The following is a 22,677-nucleotide window of genomic DNA, read 5'->3' as shown; positions in this document are numbered from 1 at the left end:
CCTGGGTGGCTCAGTCAGTTAAGCGTCTGTCTTCAGCTCAGGTCATGACCCTGGGATCCCAGGGTCTTGGAATAGAGCCCTGCATCAGGCTCCCTGCTCAGCGGGTTGCCTGCTTCCCCCTCTCCCTCTGCCATTCCCCTGCTTATGTGTGCTCTCTCTCTCTTAAATAAATAAAGATTTAAACATTTTAAAAATAAAAAAAATACTCATTTTATAATGGATCAAACTAACATATTTATAAATTATTCATGTACTTTTACATGAGGTTTGTTTTGTTATTAATATTTATGCTTTTCTGCTATTTGTTTTTCCTACTCTTGCATCAAAGTCTTCCCATAAATCCCTGGAAAGTCTCAAATATCCCATGGCCACGGGTAAACCACAGAAGTGATAATTCATCAAAATGTATTTTCACTTATTTAATAAATAAATCTGTTGTGAGGTTAATTTCTAATTATATAAAATAATCCCATTAATCTATGAAAAATAATGATACTGATTTTACTATGGCTCAAACCCTTGGACAAATAAATATCTCTGATTACCTGTTAATGTAAAGAAAATGGAGTAAATTTTATATTCATATTTAAACTACTGAATACCTGTAAACAAAGTAGCATTTATTAAAATATACACTTAATTTATACTAAATTCCACTCAGATTTACACAAGTTTTTTATCCTTATTTTTTAAATACATACATGATTTTTTTCAAACATTATCAGTCAGGTATATACAAAAGTGAAACATGACATCCAAGCCAGAATGTGATTCTTAAAATAACAACCTCTAAACAGCTAGTAATGTACAATATATAAAATTCCAATAAAACACAGATATATTCTTATAGAAATGTTAGTCCTATAATACCGAGCGATATTTACAAGCAAACATGATCCAAACAGCACATGCAGATTCAGGGTAAGTAAACACTCGGACACGAACTGCCAGTCGCACCTGGTCTCCACGGCAACAGATTATCTCTTCACAGAAAGGAGACCTATATATGAAAGAAAGTGAACTTCTAAGTAAGTCAATATTTAAAACATCTTTTAAAAATCCTGTCTCTGCTACCAATAGCCCTTTGATTTGGGTTGACCTATTCAAATTATAGAATATTTCCTCAGTCTACAAATTAAAAATATTATCCTGGACAAGATCAGAAATCCTCAGCTGAGACTGCACCAAAACAAATGGGAAAATTATCCCAACTCCCTAGAGCTACATTTCAGATTTAATGAATCACAATCTGTGGCAAGGAAAATAATAAATCATTACAAAAGTTCACCATGTGATTCTAAAATCATTCCCAAATAACCAGACTAACAGAATGCTAAAATTGCTAGCTTAATAGGGGCACCTGGGTGGCTTAATAGGTTGCACATCTTATTCCTGGTTTCGGCTAAGGTCATGATCTCAGGATCATGAGATCCAGCCCCACATTGGACTCCATGCTCAGCACAGAGTCTGCTTGTCCCCACTATGCCCCCACCTCATGCTCTCTCTCAAATAAATAAATATCTTTAAATTCCCAAGCCAATAATAACATTTATGAACTCATGAATTCTACCTTACCGAAGACATGTGGCAAATGCACGCCTTGCATTTCTATATACAAAATGTATTGGGAACCCTTTAAATGTGTGACCATCAGGGACAGCCCTCCTTATGGCATCTTGAAATTCTTCATTGCCTGCAGATATACTTGTTGTACGCTCAAATTCATAAGAAGCCAAAGCTGGTGATAAGAGATAGGAAAGCTGGTCTTCCCAAACAGTAGTGAGACCAAGATCCTACAGCAATCAAAAGATAAAAAGAAAAGGTAAAATACACTAATATTTTAAAAACCAATTATAAGCATTGACTATTTTAATGTATGCCAAGACATTTGTAAAACATCATAACTTTTTAAACTTTCTATTAATAAATGTAAGGACACATGCAAATAAAGGAACTACAAGTATCTGGTTTTACTTCTTAGAGAAAAAAATAAAAAGCTTTCAATACAATGATGTTACTAAAGGCTCCAAACCTGTACTTCCTTAATATCCACTAGAAAAGATTGTATGGAAGCATCCTACTATGGAAAACACAGCGCCACTGAAATTTGAAATCGTATTTTATTTAACTTTAAAGAGTTTAGTAAGATTCAATCTGCTTAATTTGATTGCTCCAACACAAATTCAACAGTAGTAGAAAAGTCAACAAATGAATTGCATGTATAATTAAACTCAAGTATTTATTTAAAAAAAAAACACTAACTTTCATACTGTAGAGATAAAAAGGTGAAAAAAATATGCTATAGGCCTTCAGGGAGCTTAAAACATGTTTCTATGGAATGTTAAAAGCAATTATGATTTCATCTATAACATCAAATGAACTATAGATATCTAGACACATGATATTTTAAAAACATTAAACAAACATAAAAAACTTGTCAAAATTCGAAATATTTTGATTATCATAATAGATCTCTACCATTTCCTCATTTTGTGTTCAAGGTTTTAACTGGTTCCAAGTAACCCCAAAGGTCTATATCATCTATCTTTTTACTGTGGCACAAAGTAAATCTGACTTGCTGGTTTACAGGCATAATTAACTTAGTGATCAACACTAGTATCTAGCTCAGTTTTCTTCTATATAAGTTCTTATAATGTAATAAAATACTGGTCTTATTTGTAAACAAGATCTAAGTAAATTAAAAGGCAGTGTAAGTGATGGAGGGAAAGGAGCAGTAATGAGGGGCTTTCATTCCCAGCGACATAGTGAACTAGGTCCTTGAACAACCTATTGCTAAGACCAAACTACAAATGCCAGATTAAATATTTTCCAAAATATACTTTTAGATGCTTTGGTGAGTTGGCAAGTGAGTACAGCAGATTTTAGAAGCCAAAACTAATAGTAACTGGGGACCCACAAAACATATTTGATAAATCAGTTTGCCTTTGATGGCCTCAAGGAACACAGAAAACAGGATTCACCGAAGATGGGGAGTCTATCTGGGAATCCAAAAAGGTGAATCAGAAATAAGTCTTTGGGGATTCTAGTCCTTTGACAGTTACATATGTTACAAAGAACTTTTCCCACTCCAACTGTGCTCTTTTCACTCCCTGACTGGCTTCTTTTGATGAAAAAAATTCTTAAAATATACTAATATTTTTATTTTTTTAATATCTTCTTTAATGTACAAAAGAAATCTGAAGGGCTAAGAAATAAGAGGTTTGATTTCATTAGTAATCAGGGAAATGCAAATTAAAGCGAAAATGAGGATATACTTTTACATCCAGCTAAGTAAGTGTGATAGGAAGAAATAAACAAAACCAACCTGGAAAAAAATGAATATGAAAAAATATAACCCAACATTTTCAAAGAGAAAAGTATCAGTGCTTCACAAAAAAAATCCAAATTAGTGGTATTTAGCAAAAGTCTGAACTAGTTCAACATTCTTCATTTCTAGAAGGAAGTAATGAATTCTAAAAATATTAGTGAATTTAGAAATTTTTGAGTCTTAGAACCTAACTCTGATGACTTTCAAAACTACAAGCTTCTTAAGGGCAGGAACTAAATTTGCTTTCTTCAGGGCTAGAACAGTGACGGCACTATCCCACCCTCCCCAAATTGTTAAATATATAAACAAATGAAAAAAATGCACGAAACTACAAATTTCAATGTTAATTACCTTCCTGTGTTCTGACACTAGCAGCCTTAGCTGCATTTCTATTTCATTACTTGTTACTGAAGCATCAATTGTGGACGCACATAGAGGGGGAAAGGGAGGAAGGGATGTTGTAGCTCCCGGAGCACACACAGATTTGATTGCTTCTTCACTCATGGGTTTCCATTTGGATTCATCATTCAAATCAAATACACAGATTTCTACTGAGTCAGAGGGCTGACAATTTCCCAGGAACATCTGATGATTGAAAACACAACCAATTGTTCGATATGGGTGCAATGGTTTGGGCTGTTCAGCAACTGGAGATTCATCAGGATTGGCAGGTTTGTGGATGTACCTAAAAAAAGTAAATCATAACTTTCTATAATAAAAACTTAAAAATTAAAAAGGCAACACCAAATTGAAAAAGATATTTAAGGCTATAACTATTTCCAGTCCAGGGTTAGAGTTCAATACTTGCTTTTTCTTCTTTTATTTCTACAATTTGATTACTCTTTAGTAATTGTATGACACATATTATGATATAAAAATCAACTTTATTCAACATGAAAATATATTCTATGTATAACCATTAAGATAAAAACCGTTTAGGGTGCCTGGGTGGCACAGTCGTTGGGCATCTGCCTTCAGCTCAGGTCATGATCCCAGGGTCCTGGGATCAAGCCCCATATTGGGCTCCGTGCTCAGCGGGATGCCTGCTTCTCCCTCTCTCACTCCCCCTGCTTGTGTTACTGCTCTCGCTGTCTCTCTGTCAAATAAAAAAAAATCTTAAAAAAAAAAAAAAAGATAAAAACTGTTCATCTCAGATAACACAATTAAAATAATTTAGCTATACATTAATAGGTATAACTAATTAAAACGAATAGCAACCAGGGAAAAATTCAGAAAACCGAGAAGATGGCCCAGGGCTGCGCCTTTAGTTAACTCCAACATTTACAGACAAGATGAAGGAGAAATGAGACAAGTCAGATAGGAATAATTAAAATTGAAAGTGCTATCAAGAAGCTAAAGAAAGATGGGCGCCTGGGTGGCTCAGTTGGTTGAGCGACTGCCTTCAGCTCAGGTCATGATCCCGGACTTCCAGGATCGAGTCCCGCATCAGGCTCCCAGCTCCTTGGGGAGTCTGCTTCTCCCTCTGACCTTCTCCTCTCTCATGCTCTCTCTCACTCATTCTCCCTCAAATAAATAAATAAAATCTTAAAACAAACAAACAAACAAACAAAAAAGAAGCTAAAGAAAGAGATGGTCCCAGGAAAGAGGGAGGAGCACTGAACTCTTTCCAAACTGACGGCAGTCAAAAGAACTAAGAAAAGTATACAGTGAATTTACCAATGTGGGGTTAGTGACACCAAATTTTCAAAAGAAATCATGACTTACAACGTGAACTGATTTTTAGGTTTGGGGAAGAACATTAGAAAAAGCATATGCCAATTACACGAAATTAAAAATAAATCATTTATTTTTTACCAATATTATGTTGGAAGAATATTTTAGATGTACAAATTTTCTTCAAATTTAATAGCTATTTTAATTGAAGTAATCCTTTACATAGTTATCAAAAAGGCTCTAATAATGAAAATTATCAGTATGTGCCTTTGAGTACCATCAATATAAACAAATAACCTATAATTTAAAACATTTACATCTTCATTTTTTTTTTAAAGATTTTTTATTTACTTACTTGACGGAGAGAGATCACATGTAGGCAGAGAGGCAGGCAGAGAGAGAGGAGGAAGCAGGTTCCCTGCCAAGCAGAGAGCCCGATGCGGAACTCGATCCCAGGACCCTTAGATCATGACCCAAGCTGAAGGCAGAGGCTTAACCCACTGAGCCACCCAGGCACCCATACATCTTCATTTTAATATCTTTGTAACATAGTTGACAAACCTGTGTCCTGTTAAGCTCTCCCAAAAAGTGATAGTTCCATCAGTTCCACAGGTCATCACCCACGCATGAGGTACTCCTTTTGCCTTAGTCCCAACACAGACAAAGGCTTCTAATCCATATCCAAGAAGAAGGCTGCACAGAAGGTTAGCATGATCTTCACAGTCACCCTAGAAAATGAAGTCAATTAAATATTTATTCCTTCACAGTTTCTTCACTAAATATCCAAATATACAAAATTATAATTAAAAAACAGTATTAATTTTTTCATTTTTTAAAGTTTTTTTTTTTTTTTATTTTTAAGTAATCTCTAAACCCAACATGGGACTCAAACTTACAACCCGGAGACGGAGAGTTACATGCTTCACTGACTGAGCCAGCTAGGCACCCCTAGTTTTTTTCCTTTCTTTCTTTAAAAGATTTTATTTATTTACTTAGAGAGAAAGAGAGAGCAAAGAGGGAGAAGGAGAAGCAGACTCCCTGCCCAGCAGGAAGCCTAACTTGGGGCTTAATCCCGGGACCCTAAGATCATGACCTGAGATAGAGGCAGGTGCTTAACTGACTGAGCCATCCAGGTGCCCCTAATTTTTTCACTTTTAATCATTAGTCTAGTGTTAAGCTGAAACAACAGGGGACAGAGGTAAGAATACGCTAACTTTAGAAGAACCTAATTATTTTATAAACTCAGTGCTCACAAATCTGATAGTCATAACATATATACTTTAAAAGGGGACATTCAGATTCAAAAGTTTATTAAAAAACCTATATATAACATAGAAAGAAAAGTAGCAAGATTTTAAATACGAATAGCTAAAGAGCTAAAGGACATGAACAGACAAGATGACAAATGATATATCAAGAAATGCAAATATCAAGATGACAAATGATGTATCAAGAAATGCAAATACAGGGGCGCCTGGGTGGCTCAGATGGTTAAGCCTCTGCCTTTGGCTCAGGTCATGATCCCAGAGGGGTCCTGGAATGGAGTCCTGCATCCAGCTTCCTACTTTGCAGAGAGCCTGCTTCTCCCTCTCCCTCTGCCTGCTGCTTCCCATGCTTGTGCTTTCTGTCAAATAAATAAATAAAATCTTAAAAAAATAAAAATTAAAAAAAAAAAGAAAAACACAAATACATGGGAAAATACTCAAACTCAAAACAATCAGTTGAAGTATCTGTATGTGATCATTTTTAGGTAATACATACCAGGAAAAATGACTGAAAGAACTATATGTCAACAATGGCTGTAATTATGGGAGGTTACATATCATTTTCCCTTCTATTTTCTAAATTTCCTTTGACAATATTATATTACTTGCACAACTTAAAAATATTATGAAAGCTACAAAAACAGAAAATATCTGATAGTCTTTTTTTTTTTTTAAAGATTTTATTTATTTATTTGACAGACAGAGATCACAAGTAGGCAGAGATGCAGGCAGAGAGAGAGGGGAGAAGCAGGCTCCCTGCAGAGCAGAGAGCCCGATGTGGGGCTCGATCCCAGGACCCTGGGATCATGACCTGAGCCAAAGGCAGAGGCTTTAACCCACTGAGCCACCCAGGCGCCCCAAAATATCTGATAATCTATAAAAAATCAAAATATTTAACTGTAAGGCTACAATTACATGAAGATATATATTTAAGTGAAGGATACAGGTAATATACAAAAGCAAAAGTAACTATTAGGTTCAGTGGTAGCATAAGGGGCAATTTCTTTCCCCCAAATTTTGTATCAGTGGCTCTATACTGCTGTTTTTTTAACTATACTAAAACGACAGCATTTTAAAATGTCAAATTTGACTTTTGAAAAATATAATATCCAACCTTTTAGACCTAGTAATTTCTAGTAATTTCTATACTGAGATTTCAAAAGAAAATTAATAATACTCCCAAAGATATTCAATGAAAAAGTTCACTCACAAAGATATCAACAAATTATAAGCAAGCTACTGTATCCAAAAGAAACAGTTCCTACAATGTCAATAGTTAAGTAGATTTTATATATCAACTAAAGAAAACTTCATATTTACACACCATTAAAAGATGGGGATCATAGGGGTGCCTGGGTGGCTCAGTGGGTTAAGCCTCTGCCTTCGGCTTGGGTCATGATTTCAGGGTCCTGGGATGGAGCCCCATATTGGGCTCTCTGCTCAGCGAGGAGCCTGCTTCCCCCTCTCTCTCTTCCTGCCTCTCTGCCTACTTGTGATATCTCTCCCTCTCTCTCTCTCTGATAAATAAATAAAATCTTTGAAAAAAAAAAAAAAAGATGGAGATCATAAAAATTATAGCAATGCAAGGGAAAACATTCATAGCATAATGTTAAATTACAAAGCAGAACACAAAATATTATTTATATCTCAATTATAATTATGGAAAAATGATAAATACACAGGAAAAAAAACACAAAAATATAAAGAGAGATGAAAAGCTGGCAATAGAATTATGGGTGAAATTTCACCTTTACTGCTGTAATGCTCTTGTTTTGTGCAAGAATAACTTTTTCAATAATTTCACACTTCTGGGGCACCTGGGTGGCTCAGTTGAAGCAGCTATATTTGGCTCAGGTCATGATCCCAGTATCCTAGGATCAAGTCCCACACTGGGCTCCCTGCTCAGTGAGGAGTGTGCTTCTCCCTCTCCCTCTGACCCTCCCCCATGCTCATGCTCTCAGTCGCTCCCTTTCTTCCTGAATAATTTTTTTTTAATTTTTTTAAAAATTAATAATTCAAATTTCTAACTTAAGATGTGCTTTCTCTTTAAACTAACTCAGGTTAAAAAAATAATGAACCAGGGGCACCTGGGTGGCTCAGTGGGTTAAAGCCTCTGCCTTCGGCTCAGGTCATGATCCCAGGGTCCTGGGATCGAGCCCCGCATCGGGCTCTCTGCTCAGTGGAGAGCCTGCTTCCTCCTCTCTCTCTCTCTGCCTGCCTCTCTGCCTACTTCTGTCAAATAAATAAATAAAATCTTTAAAAAAAAAAAAATAATGAACCAAAGGGTGATTATTTGCTTTACGAAAGAATTATTTACATAATAATTTTAAATATGTACCATTCCTGCTATATTTGAAATAAAAAAGCCTAAATCCATACATACAACTTTTGGGAACCACAGCTTGAGAATAAATAAAAATAATTTTTTGATAATGTTTAACTTCATTTTTTTTTAAACAGAGAGTGTGGGGAGGTGGAGAGAAGCAGAATGAGAGGGAAAGAGAAGAGAATCTTAAGCAGACTCCGAGCTGAGTGCGGAGCCTGACTTGCGGCTCAACTCCATGATCCTGAGATCACGACTTGGGCCAAAATCAAGAGTCAGATGTTTAACTGATGAGCTACCCAGATGTCCCTGTTTTCAATTTTTTTAAAAAATATTTTATTTACTTATTTGAGAGAGAACACAAGCAGGAGGAGGGGGAGAGGGAAAAGGACACTCCCCACTGAGCAGGGAGCCAGATGCAGGGCTTGACCCCAAGACCTCAGGATCATGACCTGAGCCAAAGGCAGATACCCAAATGACTAAGCCACCTAGGAGCCCCTTCATTTTTTTTTCTTTAAGGTTATTTATTTATTTGAAAGAGAAAGTGTGTGAGTGAGAGAGAGAGAGAGCATGAGCAGCGTGAGGGGCAGAGGGAGAAACAGATTTCCCACTGAGCAGGGAGCCCAACATGGGCTTGGATCCCAGGTCCCCAGGATCATGACCCGAGCTGAAGGCAGACACTTAAACAACTAAGCCACCCAGGCAACTCTCCTTCAATTGTTTTTAAAATAAAATCTTCCTAACAAATCAATCTCTAAGCTGAATTGGCTCTTCTATATAAGCTTTGCCTTGTGAATGAATACTCATACTACTAATACAACCTCAGACCAAACAAAATTATTTCAAAACAAATTTTAAAAATTATTTTTTTCTATTTCAGCAGAACTGAAATGCTAAAGATAGTCTTGTTTTTATATATATATTTTAAATACTTTATTTTATTTATTTGACAGACAGAATGAGAGAGAGGGAACACAAGTAGGGGGAGTGGGAGAAGGGAAAGCAGGCTTCCTGACGAGCAGGGAGCCCAACACAGGGATCGATCCCAGACCCTGGGATCATGACCTGAGCTGAAGGCAGATGCTTAACAACTGAGCCACCCAGGCACCCCAGTCTTGTTTTTATACTATCAACATTTTTAGAACACAGATGATTGAAAATATCACATAATCTATAAAATTCATTTACTGAAGTGAATTAACATAAAAAATGTACACAAATTCTTAAATATATATACTTGAAACTGAACAAAATACCATGCAATCCAAGATTTTCTTCCATATCCATCTTGTACTGCCATTTTCTCTTTTAAAAAAAAATGTATCATCTAAATAGATTTTAAAACATGAATAGTACTAGAAAGACCATGATTCTGGTATAAGCATCGTCTCCAATTCACTGTTTAATTTACCTCTATATCTTAATTTCTGACACTACAGTACTTAGCTCCACCTCACAAAAATCACATTATGCTAAATAAGAAACTACACAAGAAAATAAAGATGTTTTTTCTTTATGTATTAAAAAAAAAGATTCTGACTAGTTCAGATTGATAATTTACCCACTTTTCTATTTTCAATAGAAAATAGAAATTCCCATTAACTATGATGTACTGCTTTATTACATGTGTAGAATACCTTGTTTCTACAGAGAAAGGCCAGCAGAGTGCACCACTGTTCCTGTTTACCTCCTCCTCCAATAACAGGGGCTCTTTCATAACCAAGGACATTAACAAATCTTGCTGCTTGTCTTGGAGTATCCAAAAGCCTCCCAGCTCGAAGTGGCTTAATATAGGAACAAACTGGTCTATTTACCCCATTTTCATCCTAGGGGAAGAGGGAAAAAACATTAACTGTAAGGATAGATTAATTATTCCCAATTTTAACACTTTTTCTTAGAATATATTAATGTGGGACAAAATAATTCTGGATACCACTTATTGAGTGCTTACCCTGCATCTAACACTAGACAGCTAAGTGCTACGCATACAATTTCTCTTTTAATCCTCTTAACATCTCTTACTGTTTTCATTTCATAAATGAAGAAACTGAAGCTACAGGTATTATGCAACAGAGCCGGGATTCAAAACCCTCAGCTGTCCCCAAAACTTGTGAGAGTAAGAACTTCAACAATCATGATTCGGCAGTTTCACTCCTGGATATATATCTGAAGCAACTGCAATAAGTATCTCAGAGAGACATCTGCACAACCATGTTCCCTACAGCATTACTCACAACAGTCAAGATATGGAAACAAGTAAAATGTCCTTTAATGGATGAATGAGTACATAAAATGTGGTATTATATACACAATAGAATATTATTTAGCTATAAAACAGGAGATCCTGCCATTTGTGACCTCACGGATTAAATCTGAAGGGTATTATGCCAAGTGAAGTAATTTAGACAAAGACAAATCCTGTATGGTGTTACATGTGGAATCTTTAAAAAAAAAAAAAAAGGCTAATTTCATAGAAATAGAGAAAAGAATGGTGGCTGCCAGGTGTCAGGGAGAGGGAGGAATAGGGAAGATGTAGGTCAGAGGGTACAAATTTTCAGTTATAAGAGTAAGTTCTGAGGATCTAATACACAGCATGGTGACTACTTAATACAGTAAACTTGAAAGTTACGGAGAACAGATCTTAAGCATCCTCACCACCTGAGAAAGAGGTAACTATGTGAGGTGATGGATGTGTTCATTATCTTGATCTTGGTAGTCATTCCACAAAATATACGTATATCAAATCATTATGTTGTACACTTGAAATATATACAATTATATTTGTCAATTACTCCTCAATAAAATTAAGGGGGAAAAAAAAGAACTCCTCTAAAAATAGAATAGGCAGGTAGTTGGGGGATGGAGAGGGGATCTAAGCCAAAGTATTCTTTCATATTTTCAAACAGAACTTAATACTATATATCCAAACAGAATAACTTTTCTGATTTACTGATCCAACAAATTATCAGAGCTCATTTTTAGTTTGTTTCCATTACACTTGGAGATCTACAGGAAACAAGGATTTGTTAACCAAGTGAACTGAAAGCAGACTTTTAAAAATCATTTAAGGAAAACATCTTTCATTTTAAATATAAGATATATCCTAGCATTTGAGCTGAATAATTATAGGGCATACAAAAAAAAAGTCTCTGATGACTGTCCACCGCTGCGCTTTTAGAGTTAATATTACCAAAGCCCACATTTCCCTTAACTTCATTATTACTGAGATGACAAAGTCAAAGGACTACTTTATATTCAAAATTCAAAGATAATTTAACAATCTGTCATAGCAAGGCTCCTCAGAAACAAGGCCTAACTCAGTCAAGAGAAAAATAATTGTTTCGATTTTTAGAACCACTGATGTCTTTCTATACCCCCCCCAAAAAAAACCACCTCTCCACTATAATCCCATACCTTAGTAAGAAAAACAAACCAACTCTATTACTTACATTTAATTATAGCGAGAAAGATCATGAATTTTTGATGTAGAGCAAAGTATTATTACAATCTGAATTGTAACTGTGGTTCTCAACTCTAAAAGGCACTGAATTTTTTTCCCTGCTCTCCCAGCCCACTGTTATCTCCCTGGCTCAAACACATCCAAGGTGGTCTCTTACTCTCCATCTCCCCCAGGCTATCTTGGGAGTCAGCAATAGATATAGAACAAAGGGATCAGCTAGGAAAAAGCTCAAACAGAATGAAGAACCAAAGACAATTAAGGAACAGAGATAGGAAGAGAGGAAATTTAAGTAAAGGGTGTTTCAAGGCACTCATTTTGAAAACAGAAAATCATGATTCTGATTTTGGAGGGAAGTAGAAAATTATTTGGATTTCTTTATATTAACTCAGTATTAATTGTTAATCTATTATAATTTGAGAATATTAAATCTTAAAATCAAAATCTGAACATTAAAAGGATAGCCTCAATCCTCAAGTGATTGACAGCATTTTCTTAAAACTTAATAGCCTTAAAGATCAATTTCTGTAACTTATTTTAAAATTTCTTACATTAGAAAATTTAAAAGCTATCATTAAGTGAATTACTATTGTACTATAGGAAAATAAGCAAGGGAGGAAGAAAAAGTACAACAGATTATTAGGTATAACAACTGAGGATTCTATAGATGTTTGGTTAGGATAAAGGTAATTAACTGAGTTCCTGAGTGGGGCATTTAGTCCTATTCTTACCACTCCACTAACAGAGAGGAAAGGAATGAGGAAAGTGGATGTATTTGCGCTAAATCAATCATCAGTAGTAGCATCTTAGAATATAAGATACATTGGATGTTTCATTACAGCAATATTTCTCATATTATCTATAATATATCCCCATAAATGAAATGTCTTGAAAATTTCAGTAATTTCAGTATCTTAGCTTCTAAACCTGCACTGTCCATTAAGGACACCACTAATCCTATGTGGCCTTTTACATTTTAATTAAAATTAAATAAAATTTAAAATTCAGTTCTTTATTGCCACATTTTACATGTTTAATAGCTCAATGGCTATCATACTGGACAGCACAGAGAACATTTCCATCACTGCAGAAAGATAGTGCTACTGTAAACTATTTTCTCTTATGCCTAGAAGCACTGGAAATTCATTTTCAGACCATGTATAATAATTTTTTGGCTTAAAACTACAATTTTTGTGGGACGCCTGGGTGGCCCAGTGGGTTAAGCCTCTGCCTTCAGCTCAAGTCATGATCTCAGGGTCCTGGGATCGATTCCCACATTGGGCTCCCTGTTTCCTCTCTGCCTGCCTGCCTCTCTGCCTACTTGTGATCACTCGCTCTCTTGTCAAATAAATAAATAAAATCTTAAAAAAAAAAAAAAGATACATCTTTAAAAAAAAAACAAACTACAGTTTGTGATTCGGTTGACTGCCTTAAATAAATGTTATTGTTCCTTAACCTTGTATCTAGTCAAATATAGAACGCAGCAGCGAAAGACCCTTCCAGGAAACTGAAATAAGATAAACATTTACTCTCTATATATGTCCAGACGTGGTCCAGTCAAACCTACAACTTAAAGAAGTCTCCACGACTAAGTTGCTGTTCGATATTGGGAAAAATTCTTTTCTCTTTTACACTGTTTATTTTTTATAAAAAGTGGCAATGCCTGGCCAATTGACAATCTCATATGGTTACCATGAGACTAAGTGACCTTATGTGGTTCAAATCTTACAACGAATTTTAAGAGATGGGAACTTCAGTAATTATTTCCTTAAAAAAATCCCCATTCCCTGATTTGTGTGTACTGAATATCTCACCCTTTTCCTCCTCTTTCATTTACCATTTCTCTGATCCACTCCCTCACTCACCCATTCCTCTCTGGTCCCAGATTCCACATGGTAATACATAAAACAGACAGCAGGGAGCCAGTTATATTTTGACTGGTTTCTCTTTTCTCCATTCTAACATTCATTAATACCTTGTCTGCCCAGTCAAATAATGCATAGACAATGCTACTGGAAAGTGAGAAGCTGTTTTCCTCACTTCCACTAGTCAACTAGGCTCTCCCACTTCTAAGCTCCTCATCTAGAAACTCAACTACTCTTAGCCCATCCTACTAAGTAGGGTAAAACTAGATGAATGCACAGGATCTGAGACACATTATTCAAAATACCACCACACTATAACTCTTATAAAAGCATCTATGTAAGGCTGAATAAATATAAAATACAGATCTGATTATATATTTTATTCTGATTTGTTAATGAGAGAAAATAGGCTTAGGATACAGGAAAAATAGAAATAGATACATAGAACTAAAATGCTGCAGTTAAATATTACTATCACCGGCTTAGAGATTTTGGATATACAGAATTATTACATGGAATAATGTCTTTAAGAAAATAGCCTAACACTCGGGTCATGATCCCAGGGTCCTGGGATCAAGCCCCGCATGGGGCTCTCTGCTCGGCGGGGAGCCTACTTCCTCCTCTTTCTCTCTCTGCCTGCCTCTCCGCCAACTTGTGATCTCTCTCTGACAAATAAATAAATACAATCTTAAAAAAAAAAAAAAAAAAAGAAAAGAAAGGAAAATAGCCCAACAATGTGTATATATATATCTAAACATCTATGCCCAGAGACCCTATTCTGCACATGAAAGCTGAATTTACATTATCAACTGCAAAGTATCCTAGTATTTAATCATTTAGTATGAAATATCATACTCCAAGTTAAACAAAATTCATCTATTTTAAATCAAATATATTCAGAAAGGGTTTTAAAAAAATTGAAAATGAAAAGCAAAATAAAACAAAGATATGTAAGTCACTTACTCAGTGAAAGTATTACAAAATCATATTTGATTTTTACAAATAAAGTTTCATTTGTCTGGAAAAAAACCTTTTACAAATTCATGGTAAATGAAATTTACATATACAACAATAAATCTCAAATACAGGTGTGAACCTTCTTTACCTGTGCAAAAATCTTAACCAGCCGTGAGTTGTGCGAGGGTCGAATTTGCAAATATTCTCTCCACCATTGCTTTGCATATACAAGAAATAATCGCTCTTTCTCTGCAGTTTTCTGACGTTCCAAAGCAAGCTTGAAATTTAAAAAAACATTTTCTTCAACTTCTATTTTTTTCTTAAAAATATAACAATTCTACATACTTCTCTCCATCTCTACCACCACCCTAACATAAGCTACCATCTCCACCATCTGTAAGAGCCTCCTGACTGACTTCCCTCTGTCTACACCACCCCATAATCTCATCTCCATATAATGGTTAGTGATCTTTTCTCCCAAGACAAACATTTTCCAATAAATCACACCCTCATTCTCTTGCTTAAAACTAGTAAGTGATAATTTCCTAAAAAGAAAGTACTCTCTATGATCAACAGGTAAATATACTACTATGAAAACAAATGCACAAAGAAGAGAAATTCAGGATTATTTACCTGTGTGTTCACTACTTCTTGAGATAATGTTTGATTGAGTGGTGGGTACATCTCAAGTTTTATATTTAAAATTCCCACAGAAACTTTTGATTCTGTGCCTATGAATATAAATAAATATTTAGAACTTCAGAGGTTTCCAAACTATGTATATTTAGTCAACCAAAGTCTACCTAAAATAGAGTTTTGTGATTTACCACTTACATGAAATATAGATAATATTCGACATCATGTTTACTCTTCATATTAAAAATGAACCAAATCAAATTAGTTTGTATTTTGCATAAAGACCTATATTCTGAGTTTGCTTATCACTCCTTAAGGGGCTATTTGGGTCTACAGGGTTTGGTATTCTTAATTTTTATCTTCATTTAACGTATGCCAACCAGATTTACATTAAAAACAAAGTAAAGCAACTGTTAACATCTCATTCTCAGAAAATATTTATACTTTGTCACATATTGTAATTCCTATGTATCCCTTCCTATATATATTTTTTAAACCCCTTCCCATTTTTCACATCACATGTGAGTACAAACTTTTTTTTTTTTTAAAGATTATTTTTGGCAGAGAGAGAGAGAGAGAGAGAGAGAGACAGCCAGAGAGAGCACAAGCAGGGAGGAATGGCAGGTAGAGGGAGAAGCAAGCTCCCCACTGAGCAGGGAGCCCAATGTGGGACTCAATCCCAGTATCCTGGGATCATGACCTGAGCTGAAGGCAGATGCTTAACTGACTAGCCACCCAGGTGTCCCATGAGTACAAATTTTCAATCCATTCCTGGATTTAAAGAACTAGAAAATAAATACACTTTTTACCAGAACTATTAACTATTTCTCTGGTGAATCAGAATATACTTATTTCTTGGGTCACTAGTATGATTATCATGTTAGGCCTGTATCAGAAGACAAATAATGGGTATCTTTTGAAAATAAGTATCCCACATAAAACTTTATCCTCCTATTTTCTATTTAAGGAAAAACACACTTATCAGAATCTAAAGTACTAAAGCTGTACTGTCCACTGGCCAGGTTAGACTCTGTGACTGAGTTTCAATAGCAAAGTAATTCCTTTACATGTTATGCATAAAATATTGGTAGGCCTTATTTTATTAGCAAATATCTTTTATACATCAGATAGTACGCAAGAGTCCAAGGAGATAATAGTAAGATAGGCACCATCTCAGTCCTCAAAAAGATGGGATTCATAGATCCCATCAATGAGCAAGTTAGTCTCTCTCTGAGTCCCACATTCCCACCTGTTAAAGGCTGGAAGACTATCATCAACCCCATAACCTGTAAGAGCCACTGTTGCAGGGAGACACTGTTGCAGGAAGACAGGCTGGAAGAATATCATCAACCCCATAACCTGTAAGAGCCACTGTTGCAGGAAGACACTGGTACTAATGGGGATGCACTGTACACTAGAGTGTGCTGGAGTAGAGGGCTTTTACATATGCATGTGTGTGAAAAATCTTAATTTTCTTTACAGTCTTATATACAATCAAATAAATTTGAAAAAAGCAAGCAGGCCAGCCCCATAAAGTTTTTCTTCCTTAAGACAAGGTAAGATAGACTGTGAAGTTCTATACTCATAACATGCTTCATGACATTTCCCAAGACTACAATACTAGAATCCAATTGCAATTCTAACGGAATTCTATTTTTTAAAGTATTTTTTAAAAAGATTTTATTTATTAGGGATACGGTGGTTGGGTTATGGACATTGGGGAGGGTATGTGCTATGAAATGTGTTGTGAAATGTGTAAGTGCTGTGAAATGTGTAAGCCTGACGATTCACGGACCTGTACTCCTGGGGCAAATAATACATTATATGTTAATAAAAATAATTTTTAAAAGATTTATTTATTTTAGAGAGAGAGAGGGAGAACACACACAAGCACAGAAGGGAAGGGCAAAGGGAGAGTGAGTTTTAAGCAGACTCCCTGCTGAGCACAGAGCCTGATGCGGGACTTGGATCTCATGACTGTGAGATCAATACCTGAGAGGAAACCAAGAGGTGGGCACTTAACCAACTATGCCACCCAGGGATCCCCTAATGAAATTCTTTTTACATGTTTCCTTCTTGGTTTATAAAGGTATTCAGAAAACATATAACGTATCAAAGAACAAGCTGTGGCTATAAAAAAGGAACAGTGATTAATCATCATACCTACACCCATAAGTTCCACAGTGAGACTGGTTATTCCATTTTCTGAGCCCAAAACTGATCGCCATTCGAGAAAATAGGATGCTACCAAAGTAGTCTCACCAAATATGTCTGTTTTGATTAGCACCATATGAACTGGATCACTTATTGATAACATTGTTGTTGAGTCAGCCATTCTAGTTCCATCACCTGGCAACATAAACCAAAAAAATGCACATTACATATTCTGTTAGGATAACATAGAAGACTACTTTTATTACAAAGGATACTAATAATAAACTTATATTAAACCAAGAAAAATTATTTGGTTATGCCTCAGAAAGCATGCAACAGATTACTTTATAAAAAAATATAATCCTAGGGTGCCTGGGTGGCTCTGCTAGTTAAGCCTCTCCCCTTGGCTCAGGTCATGATCTCAGGGTCCTGGGATCGAGCCCCTCATCAGATTTCCTGCTCAGCGGGGAATCTGCTTCTCCCTCTGCCCGCCCCTCCCAGCTTGTGCTTGCCCATGCTCTAATTAATTAATTAATCAGTTAATTAATTAACTAAAAACCCAGCCTTTTTCACTGGGGGCAAAAAAAATTTTCATAATGTATTAACCATCTTAGCAATCTAAAATTCTGAAGATATAACTCTGTAACTTTGCTAAGTTTAAAATGTAAAGATTTCTATGTTGAAATAACCTACAAAATACATTTATAGAAATAATGTAAAATAATTATAGGAATCAAGTATACATTAAAGTTATATAAATGAGAGTTACAGATTCCCATCCTAACTTTTATTTTTGAAAGTTATAAATCTATCTATCTTTCATATATAAGAGGGATTATGTCTCATTCTCCATTATAGCCTCAGCACTTTCCTAGCACAGGATAATGCACCTAATGCACCTAACAGGCATTTACTGATCCACTGACTTTAGAGACAGAGAGTGTGCACACACAAGTGGCAGGGAGAGAGGGAGAGAGAATATCAAACAGACTCTGTGTTGAATGCAGAGCCCAATGCGGGGCTCGATCCCACAAAGCTTAGATCATGACCTGAGCCAAAACCAAGAGTCGGATACTTAACCAACTGTGCCACCCAGGGCACTCTGCATAGGCATTTAAATGTTTCCTACTAACGAAGCAACCATTAAAACAGTAAGAAAATAATCTTCAGGGAAAATTAATCAGCAGAAAATAAAGAAGGTGGGTGGAAGTAATTCATATAAAAAAGAGCAGTGGAGAAAATAAAAGCAAAGTAGGAAGATCCATTCATTATAAATCTCTCCTTACAGCAAAAGTTGTTATGGTTGTTCTACAATAAAACCTAACAAAGATTTATTCAGTTAAGTGACAATTTATCATCACTCCTTACCTAAGCTTTCTCGGTGTACTTCAAGTAAAAAGCCATCATGAAAATCTGGTTCACAGGCACATGGAACAGGTTTAGAACGAAAACGTTGGTTTCGAAAATGTAAACATAAAGTAAAGGTTGAACAAACTTGTCCTGGTAAAGGCTCAGGTTCTTGTAGATGTTCCAAGAAAGCTTTTCCACCCAAAACCTGAAGGTAAAGATACCTCCGTGTTGGATCAATATTAGCTGTAAAGTGTAGCAATATATATGAGGAAACTGCCAAATAACTTAAGGAATGTGATCAAGACAATAGGAAATAATAACTTAACAGAAATAAAACCAAAGACTAAATAAAGAAAAAAAAACAAATTTACTCTGTACCAGGACCATTACCATTATACCAGGGAAGAAAACATACATAATATGATATCTTTATCTGAGTTTATATATATCCTGCTACTTTTTCCCAGCTAGAAAGGAGTCAGAACCAAGGCTTAAGAAACTTTTACTTTTTAGTTCCTTATCCAACCCTCCTTTACCTCCACAAACGAACTCAGACAAGTATAAACTCAGCAAGTGTGCTTGTTAGGTAACTAGCATTAAAAAAAGCAAGGCTGTATAATGTTTGTAAAATAAATTATTAAAACAGGAGAAACAGATGATGCTGTTTTTGCTTCCATTCTATGATACATTAAATCTTCTGACATACATACTTCACGCAAAATAGAATCTAAGTTTTTTTTTTGTAATTAACCACAAAAATGTTAAGTATAAGAAGTAATGTTTTCTATCCAATACCAAACACTACAGCACATCAATATGTAATACTGTGCAAAACAAAATCAATGTTAAAAAGAAATATACATACTTTTTTTTAACAACGTTGATTGTCTATCAGTAAAACAAACAGGTTGCTTTGGAGAGGAAGGTAGTTCTTGATCAACACTGTCCTAGAAAGGCAGGAAAAAATTGAAAACAAATTAGAAAACAAAAATTATTGCTAAGCAAGGAAATGTCAACAATGGGACTAAGAAGTAAATAAAAGTAGATAGGATAAAGCCCCCTCAAGGAAACTCTTATTTTCTCAGCATAATTAAAATAATGAAAAGCCTGCAAAAAAAAGATGATGTGACTGGTCACACCTAAAACCTAATAAGGAATTTAACTGTCTTCAATGTCCACAGAAAACAAATCCTTAACATCTTAAACAAGGTTAAACTTTTTCTAAGCCTAGTATGACATTTGGCTTATGATTCTACTATGAACTGATTCTAATAAGGGAATGACATTCACACAGCAGAAGCTGTCATTGGGTCAATTTTTAAACAAATGGGTTTACAAACCTCAAAAACCAAAAAAGGAGGCTGTATTAAAATACTTATTCCCCAGTGTATTACATAGTCCATCCAATTTTTACATTATATTACCCAGGCATTATTAGGTCACAGTTTCTCATTATTGCCTCATTTTCAAAAGAAGGCCTACTTACTAATTTGTGCACTGAGGCTATCATCCCACTACTGACCTATTTGTATAAAGAGATTTGAAGGTTCTTACACAATTATTTTCTTAAAGAAATGGGTAATTTGTTAATCAGAGAGAATGGACTTCCAAAAGAATGTGTTTATTTTAAAAATATGCCTAATCTAGAAAAAAAAATTATAGAATACTAGTGAAAAAGAACTAGGTTATGGTGAACTAATTTAACTGAAATATGTACACTTAAAATTATAGACCTAGAGAATAACAACAGAAAATTCTGTCATTTTAGAGAGAAAAATATAATATGTAACTCCGATCTCTTTGAGAAATAATCCTACTTGCTACAGTCAAGGGTAGAGTTAGCTTATCCTTGAAGTAAGGATATTACTAAACAAAAAAGGTCTTGTTTTAAAGTGATTTGACTAAAAAGAAGCCCCAAATATGGACCCTATAAGCAGCATTAAGCATGGGAACAAACTCTCAAAATTTTTCCCTTAAAAGATTACTCACAGTAACAAAATTAAGTTCTTTCATCACATCATCAATGATTCCCCGACGTCTAAGGGCTTTGATCAAATCTTCTGTTGATAACTGTTGTTGATCTGGTGCCAATTCTTCCCTTATTGTCTCAGCGAGGATTTCCCTTATTCTGCCATGGACATCCATCTATGTGGAAAACTCGCATTACAACTTACATTCATGAAGCCATTAAACATTGCCAATTAACTAATTTCTTTCTAAAACACCCAAGGAAAAAAAATAATGGGAAGGTGGATAGACAATATTCAGGAAGGTTTCTCAAGCTAATAGTAAACGTAACATTGTCACTAGAAGTCAATGAGAATAAAGGCAAGACTTTTTAAAAGAAAAAAAATTTTAGGATGAATTTTTTTTTTGGGTACAAATTCTAGAAATAATTTCTGCTGGTTATCTACGTACTACCTTTGTTACCCTTTCCCCACAAATAATACTCAACAAAAAAAGACCTTTTTGAAAGAGGGTAGTATGATCAGGAGAACACAGACTTGGAGCAGGAAATCAGAGTATGAATTTCAGCCTTGAACTTATTAGAGGTGACACTGAGTCAACTTTTTTATCCTTTATGAATCTGGAAAAAGTAGTGCCCTACCCAGATTACTGTGAGGCTTAGGTAAAAGATGCTAAACACTCACCACAAAGCCTTACATACAGATGCACAATGAACGGTAGCTTTTATTACTTCAGCTTACTGCATTCAGCCAAGCACCTGAACAATGTCCTTGAACTCCCCATTATCACAAACACTTTCATTACAAGACCTTTAGTAACCTCCCTTTCGTGACTTCTTTAAGAACTGCTGATTTGTTTGAACTTCAAAGACACAAGTTTCACCCTTAAAGTAATTCTAATTCCTGACTTCTGAATATCCACCTGCTCCAAACACAACTTGTACTGGATCGGATACCGCAGGATGAACGCTTCAGCGGCACAGCTGTGCTCGCTCTCTGCCGCGTTTCGTCACCTCAAACTCTCACCAGCCCCTGTCGGCATTGTTCTCTTTCACCGAGGCTAGAAAGCAGCCCCGGGCTGCGGCCCCGGAGCCCGCCCAGCCCGCGCTCTGTGCCCCAGAGCCTGCGCTCGCGTCCCCCGCAAACATGCGCCGCCGTCCACCGGATCTCGGGACGCCAGGCTGGGCGCTCAGGACCAAAGGCAGCCAGAGAGGCCCCCGGTGGCCTGGCGCCCGCGGCTCTCACCTTGCTCAGCTGCTGGTGGATGAGCTGCTTCAGCTCCGAGGCTTTCTCCGGCGGCAGCGACATCTTTGGGGCCGGCGCCTCACCGCGCTTCTCCCCGCTTCGGGCGCGCCCCGGCCAGCCCCGGAATGCCAGTCGCCGCTGAGGAGAGCCGGCGCGCCTGCTTGGCCTCACGCAGCTCCCGGGGGGGGGGGGGGGGGGCGCCCCCCCGGGGCCCGGGGGGGGGGGGGGGGGGGGGGGGGGGCGCGACGCCGCGTCAGGACCGGGGCTGGGCCGGAGCCGAGGCAGCGGCGGCGCTCAACTGTTGCTTTCAAACGGCGCGGACTACCAGGGCTCGGGCTGTCCCCCTTCCTGCCTGATCGCCTCCGCCTGCCGCTTCCTTCCCTGGGGGTCCGCATCCCGCGAGCTCAGCGCTCCCCACAGTCCTGCCCTGCCAGCGTCTCCGCAGGCACTGCCCGC

At 36.6% G+C, this 22,677-nt stretch overlaps 1 protein-coding gene across 2 annotated transcripts; it reads right to left on the bottom strand.

The window, feature by feature from the left end:
* Positions 1–277: 277 nt before the first annotated feature.
* LOC111142505 (centrosomal protein 76) lies at positions 278–22,353 on the bottom strand. 2 transcript variants are annotated; one of them, XM_022495732.1, is made up of 12 exons: positions 22,222–22,353; positions 20,999–21,154; positions 19,875–19,956; positions 19,028–19,252; positions 17,669–17,854; positions 15,503–15,600; positions 15,018–15,146; positions 10,228–10,416; positions 5,564–5,730; positions 3,680–4,013; positions 1,576–1,793; positions 278–1,000 (listed from the first exon to the last, which is right to left on the bottom strand). In XM_022495732.1, the coding sequence occupies exons 1-12, from the start codon at positions 22,282–22,284 to the stop codon at positions 862–864; spliced, it is 1,986 nt and encodes a 661-aa protein (XP_022351440.1). In that variant the 5' UTR covers positions 22,285–22,353; the 3' UTR covers positions 278–861. The 2 variants fall into 2 exon arrangements, with proteins under 2 accessions (XP_022351440.1, XP_022351441.1); XM_022495733.1 differs by lacking the exon at positions 19,028–19,252 and having other exon boundaries at positions 22,222–22,331.
* Between the last annotated feature and the right edge of the window lie 324 nt (positions 22,354–22,677).

This window comes from Enhydra lutris, unplaced genomic scaffold (assembly GCF_002288905.1).
Source record: "Enhydra lutris kenyoni isolate GAN:26980312 unplaced genomic scaffold, ASM228890v2 scaffoldscaffold8, whole genome shotgun sequence".
In the NCBI taxonomy this organism is placed as follows: domain Eukaryota; kingdom Metazoa; phylum Chordata; class Mammalia; order Carnivora; family Mustelidae; genus Enhydra; species Enhydra lutris.
Note: the sequence above shows the minus strand (reverse complement) of the source record. Positions and strands in the feature narration are given on the sequence as shown.

Bases quoted from the DNA above. Each gene is read 5' to 3' on its own strand.
- LOC111142505 (XM_022495732.1), bottom strand. From the start codon at position 22,284: ATGTCGCTGCCGCCGGAGAAAGCCTCGGAGCTGAAGCAGCTCATCCAC. The intron at 15,601-17,668 runs GTATGATGATTA...TTATATTCATAG, and splicing joins TGTGGAACTTATGGGTGTAG to GCACAGAATCAAAAGTTTCT. The intron at 4,014-5,563 runs GTTTGTCAACTA...TACTTTTTTTAG, and splicing joins GAGAGCTTAACAGGACACAG to GTACATCCACAAACCTGCCA.